At 41.3% G+C, this 16,321-nt stretch overlaps 1 protein-coding gene across 1 annotated transcript in view; it reads right to left on the bottom strand.

Annotated features, from left to right (window-relative positions):
• Positions 1-324: 324 nt before the first annotated feature.
• The window catches only part of KCNU1 (potassium calcium-activated channel subfamily U member 1), a 54,034-nt gene continuing 38,037 nt past the window's right edge, over positions 325-16,321 (bottom strand). Inside the window, exons 21-27 of the mRNA XM_076358745.1 lie at positions 15,376-15,600; positions 14,730-14,907; positions 9,171-9,248; positions 5,177-5,316; positions 1,664-1,861; positions 1,229-1,332; positions 325-538 (exon numbers count right to left, since the gene is read on the bottom strand). Coding sequence (XP_076214860.1) covers positions 439-538; positions 1,229-1,332; positions 1,664-1,861; positions 5,177-5,316; positions 9,171-9,248; positions 14,730-14,907; positions 15,376-15,600 — 1,023 coding nt within the window. The 3' untranslated portion in view covers positions 325-438. The remainder of the gene's footprint in view (positions 539-1,228; positions 1,333-1,663; positions 1,862-5,176; positions 5,317-9,170; positions 9,249-14,729; positions 14,908-15,375; positions 15,601-16,321) is intronic.

Genomic DNA, 16,321 nt, shown 5'->3' with positions numbered 1-16,321 from the left:
CAGTTCCGGCTGCAAGAAAACTGAACTTTAGTGTGCTGGAGTCTTTGAACTTTGAGAAGTTCAGCAAAGAATCTCTAAACCCAATGGAGTCATCGTATTTGTATATAGTTGGGTCTGTTCTGTGCAGTGCTCAGCAGAAACTCAAGGTTTTGTCCTTTTCCTCGCAGAGAAAGCATTTTACTCTCCAATATGTTTGGAGTGAAGCTCCAAACTCTCCAAAAGCTTAACAATACTGTTTTCAGTAATAACCTCATGTTAATGTTTAGCCAAATTCAAACTGCCACCCCTAAGAAATAAGAACACAGACAATTTATTGTGGGGGTCTTAATAACTTGTACAATTTTTTATTTGCAAGGCATTTCACAACCTCTCATAACTCTGGCATGAAGGTGTCTGTACTACCTGTTTTCTTGCTTGGTAACTGACTTCCATCCCACATCACAGGTCATCAGTTGTTGCAACGTTGAATGGAACAACACAGAACAGCAGATCCGTAGACAGCATCTTCAAATCACTGGCAGGCCGGGCAATCACAAACCTGAAAAAGCAGTAGCACATGAGATTCAGGCTGCTTTGTGAGGCCTTCAAACTGAGTGTCTGGGACAGCAAGAAAGCTGTACGATTTTTTTTGCAACGACTGATTGCATGTGCAGAATTCTTTGGAATAATGAGACAATATACAGAGGGTTTAATTTTACCTAGGAATGGAATACATATATTTTAAATGAAGCTAATTAGTCTCTGGAACAGCAACTGAAAGATATGATAAATTTTTTGATTGCTGAAAATCTTTAAATCAAGACTAAATGTCTCTCTAGGAGATCTGAAGCTCAAGCAATCACTGAAATCTTGAAATTGAAAGAACCAGTGAGTAGAACAGGTTAGATGAGAAGATTCTCTCTACCTGCAAACTCTCTGAAATCCCTGCCCTCAGCAGCATTACTAACTTCATGCTCCAGCAGCTCTCTAATGCAGAAGGCTCACTTGTAAAGATAAATCACATCTTAAGTGAACGTAAGGGAATCTCATACAAGCGCCAGTAAGCACCATGTTCAGATCAGATACCAGTTTGCCTCAAATGGCCTTCCTTCCTTGGCCTTAGCTACCTACAAGAACGTCTAAATCCAAGACAAAAATAAGTAATTCACGTTGCCTATAACGGATGCCTAACTTCAAAGTCACTACTATCTTTTGACTTATGGTACAATTTGAGATAAAGTATACTTGCCTATTCTTGTATGGATTGGGCTCTTCCATCAGGCGGTAGAGCCCAAAGCAGAGTATCCCAAACAAGTCTAACGCTCTGCAGTAAATGTCTCCAAAGGAGTCCTCCTGCTATGAAAGAAGCAAACTCACTCTTATCTCAAAGGAACCAAAATGGACAATTCAGCCCAATACTAAATCACTTATTTAGCCAATCATCACTGTTCACTAGTTTTAGTATCATAGTATTTGGCAAGAAAGAAAATGACTGGTCCCCTATAAGATTAGAATCTAGTATAAAATAAGGCTATCTGATGTCTTTGCCTCTTCAAAATATGGCTCAAGCTACATAGCGAGATTCAACTGAATGAAACTAAACTTCAGGTAATGACAATCCAAAAGTACTAGCAGCAAGGATGAAAGCCTAGCCCATGAAGCACCACTCAGTGATGTAACTCACCATGACACCTGTTAACAACCTCTTGGACAGTGGCAGGAGTGCTAGCTTGCATCTGACTTGCGAGGCATTGTGGATCATGTTGTCAGGACTTCTGTGCAGTCTGCTGCCCTCTTCCAACAGCTGTTCCCCCAATGCTGGGCTTGTCCCACTTGTCACCAACGTTTGCAGCAGAGCCAAGATGTGATGGTTGTAGTACGTCTGGAAAGGAAGAGACAATGAAAAGTCAAAGACAAAAGAGTATGCCTTGGAAAGGAAAACCAAGTTTTCCACTGAAAACCTAGAGAAAGTGATCAGACAGACACTTTGGAGGTTTTTTGTATACTTAAAGTAGTCCTTAATTATGTTTAAAGTTTTCTGACAATATTTATGGATCACCGCCGGCTTAGCCCATTTCAGCTTCAAAGAGCAGTCAGAAGATCCCACCTCTGCTATTACAGTAGAATGCACTAAGCTGTATCTGAATGGGAGATTTTGAAAGGCACAAATGGAGTGGGTGTGGGGGCGTGGGTGTGTGTGCACGCGTGTCTGTGTAAGAAAACTGGGCAGCAGCTCTGCTGTCACCTGAGTAGGAGCACACTGTGCAAGGTGAGACTGAGGAGTGCAACTGCCCTGCCCAGCCCTATAGCATCCAGGTGCAGCAGGAAACTCTGTCCTTGTAGTTGCCATATTGTTTTGAAAACCTCTCTGTGCCCTTATCTCAGTCAGTATTTTTTGGGAAAAAAGTTACCATGGTTCAAATTCAGATCTGAGGCAAAAAAAGGCCTAGAGTCTTTTTTTTTTTTTTAAATCTAAAAGTATTTCCTCTGCCTGCAGTGCATCAAATAACTTATTTTCCACCCTTTCTCAAAAAGCTCATTTCCTACATAGAGCCACTTTGTGGAATCTGTCACCTGCATTTGCCTGAGTAAAGAAACTAAACAAGCTGCAGAGAAGGAATGGTGTTACTAAATCCACGATGAACTCAAATCCGCTTAAGAACATCTGACCATATTGTTGGCAAACGGGTATAATGCTGTTAGAGTAATTCTCAGCCTTTTAAAGTAAGGAGCTATAGTCCAGGGTTATCCAGAAGTGATACAGCTTCAGGGGAATCTGCACTTTACATATTTAACAGAAGTGTGCTGAGCTCTTTAACATATCATTGCTGTACTTTTTGACATCAAAAGGATTGTATTTCCATACTTGGATGAATTAATAGGATTTGCATGTCACCCTCATTCTGTACTTTCTTTGCTGAGTTACACTGCAGGAATTTGAAAGGCAGGGAAACTGTAGAGGTGTGCATGCGTGTGTGTACTCAGGAAATAACACACTGCATTTAGAATGGGTCTTGAAGCTGACTTTAAAGGAGCAACATTTCTGTAATGTGCCCATGAGATGTTACCTTCTTCACCAGTTGGTGTTTGGTTACAGCTTCAGACAAGCAGATTTCCTGGGAACACCTCTGCACACAAAGGCAAGGCTAGAAACCTTCTCCCATCACCAAGCAGTTGCCTAGTCCCACTGACTCTGTGTTGTTACTAAGCTTTTAAAACTGGTCCTGTATAGGAACTCACAGCTGGATCAGGAAGGGAATTCAGGGCTCATTAGAGTACCTGAGCCATAATGATCGTGCTCATTGAATTGTTTTCTGCCTATTGAGACCCCAAGTTGGGGTCAAATGCCAGTTCTGCTTCAGGCTTCCAAGGGGTAACATTTTACTTTACAGACCACATTCTGCCATTCAGATTCTTCTGCCAGTCTCCTTTCAAACTAAAAGAAAACAGCACTCCTGATCCAAATGTCTTGAGAAATTTCAAGACATATTCACAGTGATAGCAAAAGGAGGTGATGTTGGACTGCTGAAGGCTCCTTTCCTTCTCTTTCTTCTCCAGTTCACACATCTTTTCCCTGACACTGCAATTGCTAAGCAATATCGTATTTCTCTCAGTCTTAACTGTATTTACAGAATGACTGAATCCAACCTCAGGTGCCCCTCTACTTTAAAGCAAAGTTGAGTGCTGATCATTCCTGGACAGACTCGGAATCTTATGCTTGAGTGAAATTTTATCCTTTAAGACAGGTCATGCTATGTCTCGAGTTACTTTTACACTTGACACTAGCAGTCATTAATTACCATCTGGCTGATTGACATATCAGTGAGTAGCAGCAATATAATATTTTCCCTAACACTGAAGCCTTCTCAGAAAAGCATAACTGGACTTGACACACTTATTTTGGACTGCTTATCCCTTGGAGAGATTTGTTTTGTATTTATTCAGTTTCTGTAAAACTGCCACCCAAGCACTATCCCCTTGGACACGAGCTGAAAGCAAGGCATGTGGAACTTGACTGCAGTATGGGGAATCAGGGTGAAGAGGAAGAAGGGGCTTTCAGAAAAAAGAGAAGGCAGTTTTGGAAATGCCAGCTTTTGAGCTGAACTGTTGTTTCACTGCCAAAATCCTGGCTTAACTCCACCAAAGCGTGAGCCACATGTGTGTCACCACTGACAGTATCACTCAGTTTTGACAGCAACTTAAAATGATTATGTCACCAAGGTGAGATCACCACGTTCCCTCCGTTCTTGCAGTTTTGGTGCAATGTATCTAATCCTTGTGATGCAAATGTTTTTAAAAGAACACACTGCCAGGAATTTACAGAGAATCAAAATATGCACTTTTAAAATCTGATGCGGTCTTGTATATCAGCAATGGCCCACGTGTGGAATTTGAGAGATTCCCATTGATTTCAACAGATTTTCCATCCAAACTTCCAGTGAATTTCTGCCTAGGTGCCAGATGGACAGATGAGAAGAGTTAAATGTTCCATTTATTCCCATGCCTGCTATGGTAAAGTGGTGGTAGTGCAAGCTCCCTGTTCCCTAGCTCACCAATGCACCTCCAGCCAGGCTTGTAAAACTCCTTTCTACATGAACAGGTAAGAATTCAGAGTCCCCATAATCTTCTCAGCCTTTGGCATCAATGCTGGAGCTTCCACCAAGGGGCCAGCTGGTGTCAAATGCAGTTTTGGCTGCAGTGACTGCAGTTCCCTTAGAGGGACTGGTTGTAACATCATGTTGTCAAAAAGTAAATAAATCAGGCTGGCTTTGAATACCTTTTGTAGCTTGTCAATATTTTGGAGCTGGGAACAGGAAGAACTTATGAAAACACTCTAAAAGTTTCTCCACAGAATTCTATGTGTATATTAACAACAGGGAGAGTTGCTGCTAATAGCACATATTGAGACGTCTTTTGGAGTTGATAGCTACCTTTTAGTGTATGGAACCCACTACCCCAAGGATCACAGAGGCCCACTGATTAGCAAATTGCTTAAATAGGAATAGACAAGTATAATTCTCAGGGCACTGTGTAACTAATCACATCACCAATCTCTGCAACGTTTCTTGTGCCTTTCTCTGACACATGTGGCCTTGACCATTGTTAAGGCTAGATTAAGTGGGTTTACCCTGGCTGGTAATCACTTTGTTACACACCAATGCCACTAAATATGACAGGACATGATACATCTACTTACCATAGACAAAAGGGAATTCAGGAAGCTGTCTGAGAAGATAGCTCCTGGAGGGGCACCAGTGGTGAAAAGCTGATCTTGCTCTCGAATCTCAGAATTGCTGCTGGGAGCCTGATTAATGAACTGGGCATTTGGTGAAGACTCTATTGGAAGAGCAAGGAAGGAAGAGGAAACATCTTAGCAACAGAGAGAAGCCATCTAGAATCAGAAACGAAAGTTAATAAATCCCGTTTGCCCTTCTGCATCCAGCACTAGCCACAGCATGCAACATTAGTAAAGAAAAGAGGAACAAAACAGTCAGTGCTGCTAACATTGTGCAATGGCAGACAAAAGACACAGAATCCTAAAACTAAGTTTTAAGGTATCAGATCATAATTAATTTACCTGCTTTGAAAAGGAAAGGAATAATCTAATTTCTTCCCTTCATTTTCCTGACTTAACAGAAATACAATTAGTGTTTCTATTGGCTTAAACTGGAGTTACAGAGTCCCTTTCACAGCTGTCCTACTGTTAGAGGGATCTTAACTAGTTTCTCAACCGTATTCTTGCCGGCTGAGATAGTCTTGCAGAATCCCCCCTATTCTGAAAGCGATTCCTCCTTAACTTTCTTTCCTATTTTCAGGGAACTGTCTAAGTATACCCAGGCAGAAGCCCCCTGCTGTGCTACTGAACGTGCTAGGTATGTCCTGGCACTCTAGCACTACCAGTAAGAATGCTGATGAATGACAGCAGCACAGCAGGAGACAGAGGAATTGAGATCAAGAACCCGTATCTTCCCACTGAAAAAACAGAGAGCGAGCACAACTAACTCTATGTGAGTAATGACTGATTTCTATTATGTCCCCTTGGGTCAGGAAGCATTTCAGTGCATCATTTTTAAAGATGACTAAAACTAGCCAGAATCACAATACTATTAATGTCTCCTGTTGTCTTGCAGTGTTGGTGTCATCCTTCAGCCATGTATTCTCAATACAGATACTTCACCCACCCTGGATTTTAGAGTTGGCCCTGCATCTGGCATTAATCAGTATGACTCCACTGACTAGCTTATACAGTCTAGGTATGAAAAGCATGGTCTCACAGCCACAATAAGGGATCCACTTTATTTCTCCACACCATTCTCTTTCTCCTTTACATATTTGCAGGATTCTTATTTCTTTACAGATCACTTCGCTGTTTCTCTCCCAGATCTGTCTCCTTATGGCAACGGTTTCTAGAATCCATTCTTTCCAAGGAATAACCATTTATAACATGCCTCTGAGCCCACTGACCAACTCACAAATTCAGAAGATGCTTGACACATTGAACTGTGCTCAGCTTGGTGGATCTGGACCCACAGAAACCCCATGCAAAGCTTGCCATTTAATGGGCTTTGCATCAGCCTGATGCAAAGTGGCCAGTTTAGCATTTCTTTTTCTGTGTTTCTCACCATTGGGCAAGGAGAAGCAGCAGCATGTCAAAGCATGATGACAACACACAATTCTCCTGCTCAAGGCAAAATTCATATCCAGCCCCCTCTAGAGGAGTGCAGGCCCTCAGCTAATTCTGTCAACTCTGCCCTTGACTATGTGCCCTTAGCTCAGTAGGTGCTAGAGGACAGCACACCTCTGGGACCACAGCACACCTCTGGGACTCAGGGGGCTCTGGCATGCCATCCTGGTCACAAAGAAACTACGTCAGAGGCAAGTCAAGCTTGGCAGTTCTGGCTCTGTTGAGGTACCACATTGCTTCCTGTGCCTGTCAAGATTAATTGCAAAACTCCTACTGACTTCAGTGGTGACAGGATTTCAACTGAAGGTACGAAGGGTCTTAGTTTCTCTTATGGCAGGTTTTGAGCAGCAGTGCTAGCACTATGTATCATACTGCTGGTTTTGGTGTGTCAGACACACCAAATGATACAGATGACCCTTGGTCCACACTCAGTGTGCTGTGAAATAAGAAATTGCCTGGAATGGGCAAAGCCCTTACAACTTAAGGCACATGAGTATTACTCTTCTCAGCTTGTTTCTAGAGATAGGCACAAAAGTGAGCATTTGTCTAGATCAAGGTCTACCAGAGGGACTTACAGGAAGCTTATTCAATCACAAGAAAGCTCCAGCTGTTTTTGTTTAGCTGTTTTGTGCTTCCAGGTTTTAAATTCTTGGGGTTATTTTGCTTCCCAGCCCATCCCTGTAACTCTGAACATATTTCTATGCTGTTCAAGACTGTAACGGGGCAGGCATCCATGTGCTAAGGGACTGGCCTCAATTCATTATTTTGTCAAAGATCTGACATGACTAAAATCCAAGTCATGTCAACAGATTGCAGATGTTTTCCCCTCCACTGACACACCACATCCTGGAGAGAAATCACAGGGGTGCAATGCCTGTCTGAAGATGTTAGCTTGACTGCACAGTATCTTCTCAAAGGAGCTGGGCCCCAGTAGCCAGCTCAAAACATTTCTGAGACTTTTGGACACAGCAGAAATAAAAGCCTGAACCACAGCACAAGATATCCAAATATTACTCTGGGAAATTCAAGACTTCTGCAATTTCTCAGGAGGAGGCATCATTATCTTATTATTTTGTGCCTTTTTTTTTTTGCAGTAGCTCCTCAGTGTTTTAGTCTAAGGAGCACACAGGACTGAATAGCCCATTGGGGTGCTTAACTGCTTCTGGGACACAGCTTATCAGGTGCAAGTTTTGACTAAGCAGTACACCAGAGCTTCATATAAATAAATATTGCTAGTGCCTGCTACAAGCCAAGGCTGCTCACTAACCCTGTTTCAGCTGCAGACCTGGTGAGGACTGGAAAGTAAGGACCTCACATGGGCTGAGTCCACATAGCATTTGAAAGCATTGCCTCAAAAAAAGAAAGAAAAAAAAAAGCCTGAGTGAGTCAGGGGCCAGTCATGATGCCTAGCAACATGCTATGCTAATTTGATGGGTAAGTTCTTGTGTCAGCACTTTAAATGGAGCTAAACATCCATGTCCCTTGGGACTAGCAGCCCAGCCACACCACTCTGGTGTGACACTGACTGCTGTGTTACTAGTAATCAGTTAATCGGTGCACATGTTCCTAATTAACAGATCCAGTTTGTAACCATCAGGAGATGAAGACAAAGATAGCCAAGAGTAGCATGAAAGAACTCCATGGGTTGCTTAAGTTATGAATGCAAGCTAGAGAGGCTGAGCCTTGTGGAATAAGGACAAAGGTGTTTGGGTTCTGGAGTAAAATGCCTGCACTGTCTGTCCACCTTGGCGTGTGCAGGGACCCATCCAAGTACTGCACCCCAAAGCAGTCACTGCACCATGCCATGTACTGCAGACTGTTTGGAACAGGCTCTGTTCTTTCACAGCCACTTGTACAAATGATGAAGCCTGCAGCTACCCTCATAATCCAGAAGAGGAGGGAACCATCACCAGTGTTTCAGAAAGGGGAGGGTTGGAACAGAGAGAATTAGGCCTTGATACACCCCATTTTGTTGTGGGATGAAAACTGGGCATACAGTCTCTCCCAGTGCTTTTTAAAATCATCAGAGAGAGGAAAGCATGGCCAAAGGGCAAGTTAGATTTCATCTGGGCAGAATTGCCTTTGGCAGTGCCTCTTTCTCCGCTGAAAATAAGGGTAAACCAGGCAAGTACGCTTCTGATTTATCTACCTTTGTGAAGTATGTTAGGATAGGTGGGATGAATGCAGGCCATGTGACTAGAACTCAGATCTCCTGAGATCCAGTCCAGTAGGAAAAAACCCAAGGACATTATCTTTACCCTAAATGGATGCTTCAGAGTTTTGCTATGCACCGAGACCTTTGTAACACTTTGTTATATTTATTCTCCAGATAAACCATCCTGACTCCTTCAAAGCCAGTGAATTAACATCTAAGTCAAATCTTTTACTGTTCCTTGGACATGTAGTGCTTGTCGCTTTCTGCCTGTGAATTCTAAAAAGGGCCTGGGGTAAATAAATAATGCAGCATGCATATTGCGTCTGTGAAATTTGTTCTTAAATAACTTACTCAGCTCTGTAGTGATGGGGATCCTTTTATAACATGGCTGTGATTGATTCCCCAATGCTCTCGCTCTGAAAACAGCGTCTGTAGAAACAGTCAATAACAACATGAGGAGAGAGGGAAGTTAGCAGAAGCAGAAAGGGAGGGGAAAAAAAAAAAAGAAAAAAGAAAAAAGAAAGAAACCAAGGCACAATGGTTCAGACTGACAAATCCAGGAAATCTCTTACCTATGCCTAAAAATGTCATTGTCATGCAAAAATCCCAAAGTGTTTCCTATATTTAGAAAGTTTCTTGCCTTAGTTTGCTTTTCCAAGGCTCACTTTATTCACTCAGAGCTTCAAAGGATTAAAAAGAAAAGCTCTCCTGAGAGCTGCTTATTGACATCATAACTAAAATATAATTACCCTCTGTGGAGCAGCAGTGCTGGTTACAGTGTTGTTTGGCACAAAGCCCCCACTAAGCCAATTTGCACTCAGAGGGCTTTTGAGGGAGGGGGTTGTGTTTTTTCCTTCCCCTTCAAGAAGGCTGTACATAAATAGATGGGATATGTGCTATAGGAATGAAGGCAAAAGCATATACCATAATTTTTTTAAAACCTGGCAACCAAAAAGACTTAAAAGAGAAATCCAGAAGTTCCTAGAAGCATGTGCCCTTATTTCCTCCCAGTTCTCACCAGCTAGCTGAATCAGTCCCAATTTGAAGTCTGCTTTCTGTGTTTTGATCACATCCAATCTCGTCTCCCTTACCATTATGTCTAAATTTTCCCTTTGCTACCTAGCACAGAATCTGGGTAACTGAGTATTATTAATAATACTACTTATTGCACAAGATAGTATCAAAGTCAAAATGATGGAATCTAAACTCCATTAAAGATTTTGCTAGAAATGGAACTTCTTCCAGTTCAGATACTGTATAATGGATCCTCCTTCCTCGGAGGAGCACGTGAACATTGGAGATCAGAGACCCTAACAAAGTCCTAGATGGACCGTTGCTCTAATCAACCACCTCTGAGGTCAGGCAATGGACTGCCAAAAACCTTATTAGAGATGTCAGGCATCACAATCCCTCCAAACAGCAGAAAAAGTCCTTCCCAAGAATAGCAAGGCATCTCTGAATGCATGCCAGTGGCAGCAACTAAATGCCTGAAATGAATCATTGCCGTTGTTGTACCCTTCCATGTACTGCACCGGTTGATTTGAATGTATGTCTGATCATTGCCTGGATACCTTTTTCTTATGTCAATATTTTTGCTATGAAACAGTACACAGTGCTCTACCTGAAATTTTACAAACTGGCAGGGTGCTATTACAAAAGATTACTTAATTGTAGATTACTACTGTATATTTGAATTTCAGTATCTTATTAAGTTGTCAGATTTAATTACCATTATATGTTTAGATTATGCCACAGATTATTTAGTTTGGTACCTAGGTTTGCCAACCTGTTTGCTTTGTGACATGACAGGGTGATAATTACAGCATTACTGGAAAACCTAAATTTTTCCATGGGAAAGACTAGAAGTCCTTGGCATCAGCACTGACCCTAGTAAATGCTCATTCTTGCAAGTGTAAGTAATGTTTACCTCTGTGTGGGTCTGGTTCTGTAAGACCTGTCTAATTCTCTACCCCATGAGAGAGGTAACTGTGCAGAACAGGCCTGGGTTTGTTGGGTGTGAAATGCTCCCAAGTGAAATCTAAAACCACAGGAAATGCAATTGATTTGGGCTTTGTTACAATCTCCAAACTGAGACTACGCCTGCTGCAACGCTTACCAAAGCACCTGAACTGTTAAGGGAACTCAGGGTCTTCAATCCAAATAACTATTTTCCACTGTGGTTAGGATGCAAAAATGCTATAGCTTTGTCTACAGCATCAAAGCTGGGGATGAGAAAGGATTTGGATGGGTAGGGTAGCTGGACATCCAGCCAAGTCACCTGCTGTCCCATGAGCAATGGCAACTACTAAATGAGAAACATCACTTTTTAAATCAGATAATAGTTGCATAATCATCTTGCTTTAGAAAGCTTTCCCAACTATTCTTCTATCTTTTCCTACCTGCTTCCTCTCCTGGCTACTAATATTAATTGAGGCTAGGTTTCTTGGATCCAAGTTTTGAATGTACCTTTACCCTTCTCCTTCAAAAAATTAGGTCATGACCCAGAGGACTGCCATATTTTTTGGGTCTCCCCTATATGCATTAGTTTCTGCTGCCCATTTCCTTTTCTGCACAACTTCTACAAATAGAAAGGATTTTCTAAACCTGCTGATTTTGCAACTTTGCAGCTGAAAGCACCCACTGGTACATGTACTACACTAGTGGAAAATGCAGAATTCACCGGTACACTGTAATTAACTACTGCAGAGGTGAACCAACACCAAGTTCTGGTCAGCACGGACACAGCCTGGCTACGTTACTAGTATTTGCTGTTCTTACTGCTTCCTAGCTAACTTGACAGCCACCGAGGCTGGAAAATTTCTTGATACTCTCTGTACTGTTGGTTCTTTTCTAGCTGTATTTGTCTTCAGTGCTCTTATATAACTCAAATAAGGCCAGTGGCCCTTCTCTCACTCCTCCTCCCCACAAAGAAAAAAATAAATTCTGATAAAAGCCATCCTTTCACAGCTTTTATCTCTCTTTTCCCTGAAAATTTCCTAATTTTCTGACCCCCATGAACTATTTCATCTGGAGGCCATCCAGTCCATTGGGACCAGCTTAGATGAGCCGATTTTATCAGTGAAAATTTTGTCTTCTCAGAGATGAATTCCTATAAAATAACAATGGCGGGAGGGAGAGCAGAGGCTGAAACAGTGGGAGTGGGGACACGTACATTCTGTTTCCACTCTGGGCACCTTGATACAAAACTTGGTGGCAACAACCTGTGACTAGTTTACTATCCTATAGACACATTACAGATGTGTGCTCCTGGAGACCTTCAGAGGCAAAGACCTTAAAGAGTGTAAGACACAGCCTTAATCTTGCAGTTGAATCTGAAGGAGCTTCTGGTATGAGAATCCTAACCTAAGATTTTGGTCCTATAATTACAAATAACTACGGCAGCAAAGAAGAAAACAGGCTGGCTTTTTTAGCAACTCATCTAATGAACCTATAAGGGGAGAGAGCTTATTTTTACACTAGCAAATTTAATGGCTGACTTGAGGAAGAAGTGAAACTTGTGTCTTAGCCTTATTTTGCAAATATATCTTTATTCATTGATGATGATACCCTGTAACTGAACACTGCTTTTCTGTCTGCAGAAAACACTGTAAAACTGAGGAATAGTCTTAACTGAGTAGCCAAAGATTTATTAGACTGGAATTGTAGTCAGCTTATGGAGCGACAATTCACTAACATCTGAGCTAGGCAATAGGTGCCTTATAAATATGGGAAGTGAAATACCTAAAATGGATAAACCAGGGTGGGTTTAGAAACACAGTATTTTGTCAACTAGAGTAAGACAATGCTGTTATAGTAAATGGTGATAGAATCTATCCTCTTTAGTTTGAATCAATCTTTCAGAAATAACTGATCACAGTAACGGGTAATAACAAGAACAATTTGCATTTGTGTATTGCTACATTGTGAGCTTGAATCTATCTGGCTTTAAACAAGCCTGGGAAATAAATATTGTTATGGGGCTCTACGCTGAGGTACAACGTGCCTCTAGTAGCTGCCAGGGATGCACAGCAGAGGAGTAAGAGAAATACAAGAAGCTTTGACACCATGACCCTTACTTGGATCCTGCCCCTTCTCAAAGCCAGAAAAGAAACCCAGAAGCACTGATTTCCATTCCCCTGTTCTAATGTCTAGACCATACTTTACCTAGGTTCCTGACAGAGGACCAAGCAATCCTGATTTCTGCTCGTACCTGAAAGAAGGCGTTGTGTATTTGGTCTGGTTCTGATGTGCTGTAACACAGTGTTAGCTGTAACACACAAATAACCTTGTGCCTGCACGTCTCTGCTAACTGTTCTGACTACTAGCCTCCTTCTGCACAAGCAGAAATCCATTTGACACTGTTCTCAGGGACCTTGTAACTACAGAACTTGATTATGTTTTTTCCAGTATGATTGAATAAACTTTTCTCCTATCTCTCATGATAGCAAGGATGCTGAGCAGATTTAAATCTGCAAAATCCAGTTTTCTGATGCAACTCATCACGTGCCCATCTTCCCAAGGGAAATGAGGGAAAAATATATGCTTGTGGATTAAAAGAAAGACTTTGAGTATGCAGGTGGTGATGGTTCTGACAATGATATGCCTGGTAAACTGCCTAACCAGCCATGCCTCAGCTTACCCAACTGATCACACCTATGTCAGCGTTAGGTCCCTGAGGTCTTCTGCTGGAAGGAGACAAAGCAAGACAAAAGCTACCACCTCAAAGAGAAACAAGTAAGTATGAACTCTGCAAGGCAGCTGGGGAAGGTTTTGATGCTCACATCTCTATTTTCCATACGCACGTTGTAGTTCAGAGTTCTGCACTCCATGTACTACAATTTTGAATGATAAACCAAAAAACACTGGAGGGGAGTAGGACAGTGATCGATAGGATGAAATATCGTTTTTGTTCTGAGTCTCTCTCTTTTCTACGTATAGGTATAAAGATGCAGTAGGTACAGTATCTATATCTGTCACTATAGATGGAGATACATAAATTATATATATAAAAGTACATACTATTTAATTCTTCTCTATATACAAACAATAGAGTTCCATATATCTTTATGTAGCAATAAATACATTAAAGTCATCTATTCAAGTCACAATTACTTCTTACTCAAATATACCTTATAAATAATTTGTCTTCTGTTCTGATTGTATTCACTGTATATTGATATTATTTTGTCTAGTTATTATTAAAAAATGCTGTCTCTGCCCCACTCTAATCTTTTCTTTGGCACAGCCATTGTTTTAAAAGCCTAGAATGATAATAAAGTATAGGGAAAACACTTAGAGGAGCCATCCATTTCTGAGCCCGTCTTCAGTTAATTAATACTCCACATTCTCAAGAGGAGGACAAATCTTAGCTCCTTCGCCAAATTAAGGGAGGAAGAGACGCAATAAATATTCTACTGGGTTGAAGTCGTTTTTGCTTCCATTGCAGTTCTGAGCTACAAGCTCTGTTTGTCTGGGAACAGAGAACCCACCCTATCAAGCCTCAAGGGAAAGGTATTGGTTTTCTCTTTTTGAAGGATGGAAGGGGCCTTCATTCACACTTTCTTTTGCAAATAATACAGCAGTTACCAACACTGGTTTACATTTACCCTCCAGCCACGGTCTCTTTACTGGAAACCTTGAAGCTTCACTCAGAATTTGCAGGAGGAACTGGCATATTTCCAGGAGCAATGTTGGCTTATCACTCCTTCCTTCGCATACCTGTAGCTACAGAAACTGGACTAGACTGTACAGCCAGCTACGCTAAAATGGACTTCTGGCCCGTTTAACTTCCATATTTATATTTGGGAGACACAGGCTGTGGCTCAGATGAGTGACCCTTTCATTCTTCCCTCCTTTAACTTCCATTTTTGTCACATCAGCATGCTCACAGGCAAAAGGAAGCATGCTTACCTAGTGGGGCTGAGCTGGACTTACCCTGCACGGATCGGATGTTCAGTGTGGCTAGGATGCTTTCTGTGTCCACCAGGGAAGGATTGCTTGAAGCGGTGGTGTTGGAAGACAGAATAGCGCATGAAGCACAATCTTGGACATTAACTGCCCTCAGATCTGCACAGGAGAGAGCACTACCCTGACAAAACCAAAGAAATAGTGATAAGGAGGAATCTGAGAAAGTTGAACATTAAGGATCTTTAAGGGTGAAAGATGAACATTAAATTTGTTTCAAACTCAGCTGGCACAAATGCGTTTTGGAAACACCTCCAAAGTTTCAGCAACTTTGGAAATGGGGAAGTGTCCAATAAATTGCAAGTCTAGACCTGTTAAATTTCTTCTCTGACCAATCAAGATTAGCTTCCCAGTGCTTCTGCAGGAAACCAGAGAGTACCAAGACTCCCCCAGAAGAAAATAAATATTTAAGAAGGGAAAGTTTTTCAACATCATCTTGGATTCAAGCTCAAGTCTAGAGCCTGAGATAATTTTGGTCTTTTTTGAATCTGAATTGTGCTATCATCAAGAAGTTTTAAAATGTACTTAGAAATGTGCATGAGAGCTAGAGAAAGGAAGGAAGAGGGAAAGAGAATATGCAAAAAATTCTTACTGAGAATAACCACAGCTTTGGGAAGTTCTGAATAAATTTCCATTCTCTTTGTAGATATTCCAAAGACCCAAGAAAAACAATGTCTTTCAACTCATGGTAAATGAAGTTACTAGCTCTTAAGGGCATCACGAAGTCCTGCAGCCCAATCAGTGGTGAGTTTGCATCGCCAAAGACGCAGACCAAAATGTGATCCTCCAGGTTCGGTGCTGCTTGGTTCTTGCAACTCTAAATTTAAAACAGAATTCTGCTAAACCAGCTACTAGGTTTATTTTAGATTCTTCTCTTCAGTTAGAAAGACTTAAACCATTTCTTAGCTGTGTAACATCTATGGGTAGAATGAGACTATATATAAAAAGAAGTATCTCCCCTTAAGTATTTGGATTCCAAGTGTATCCTACAGCAGTGAAAAATTCATATATGTTGGCATAAAACACCAAAAATGTAGAACAAGGCAACAATACTAGTTTAAGGCCAGGAGCTTAATAACAACTTTGGCCTGGTGTTTTTTTCCTGGCTAATTGATCATGTTTCTCAAATGAGCTAATTAGTCTGGGAAAATGTACTGGGGAATGGGTATTGCTTAGTATGGTGCCTCACGGTTGGTAGGTAGTATGGACAAGTCAGACAACCAGGCTTGTAATTTGGTTAATGTCCACATTAACCAACCAGGAACTGTGGGATCAGTATATCCCTGCAATGTTCACTCCTTGGCAGTTTTTTTTTTCCAAAGAGAAACAAGGGACTTTGTCAGGGAGAAGTTTCCTGATGAGAGATTAGAATCATAACCAAATTAAATGATTGTCTCTAATTAGATTAGTTTAAATTGAATAATGAAACCTTTAGCTGTATTTAACGTAACATGCCTGAAGTCCAACGATTAGTCTGCTGAATGAAGCTAAACAATTAAAAACACAATCTATTTTATAGCTTATTTTATAGGAACAAT

Source organism: Aptenodytes patagonicus, chromosome 24, assembly GCF_965638725.1.
Source record: "Aptenodytes patagonicus chromosome 24, bAptPat1.pri.cur, whole genome shotgun sequence".
NCBI classification, from domain to species: domain Eukaryota; kingdom Metazoa; phylum Chordata; class Aves; order Sphenisciformes; family Spheniscidae; genus Aptenodytes; species Aptenodytes patagonicus.
The sequence above is the reverse complement of the archived record's forward strand: the minus strand, read 5'-3'. Positions and strand labels throughout refer to the sequence as shown.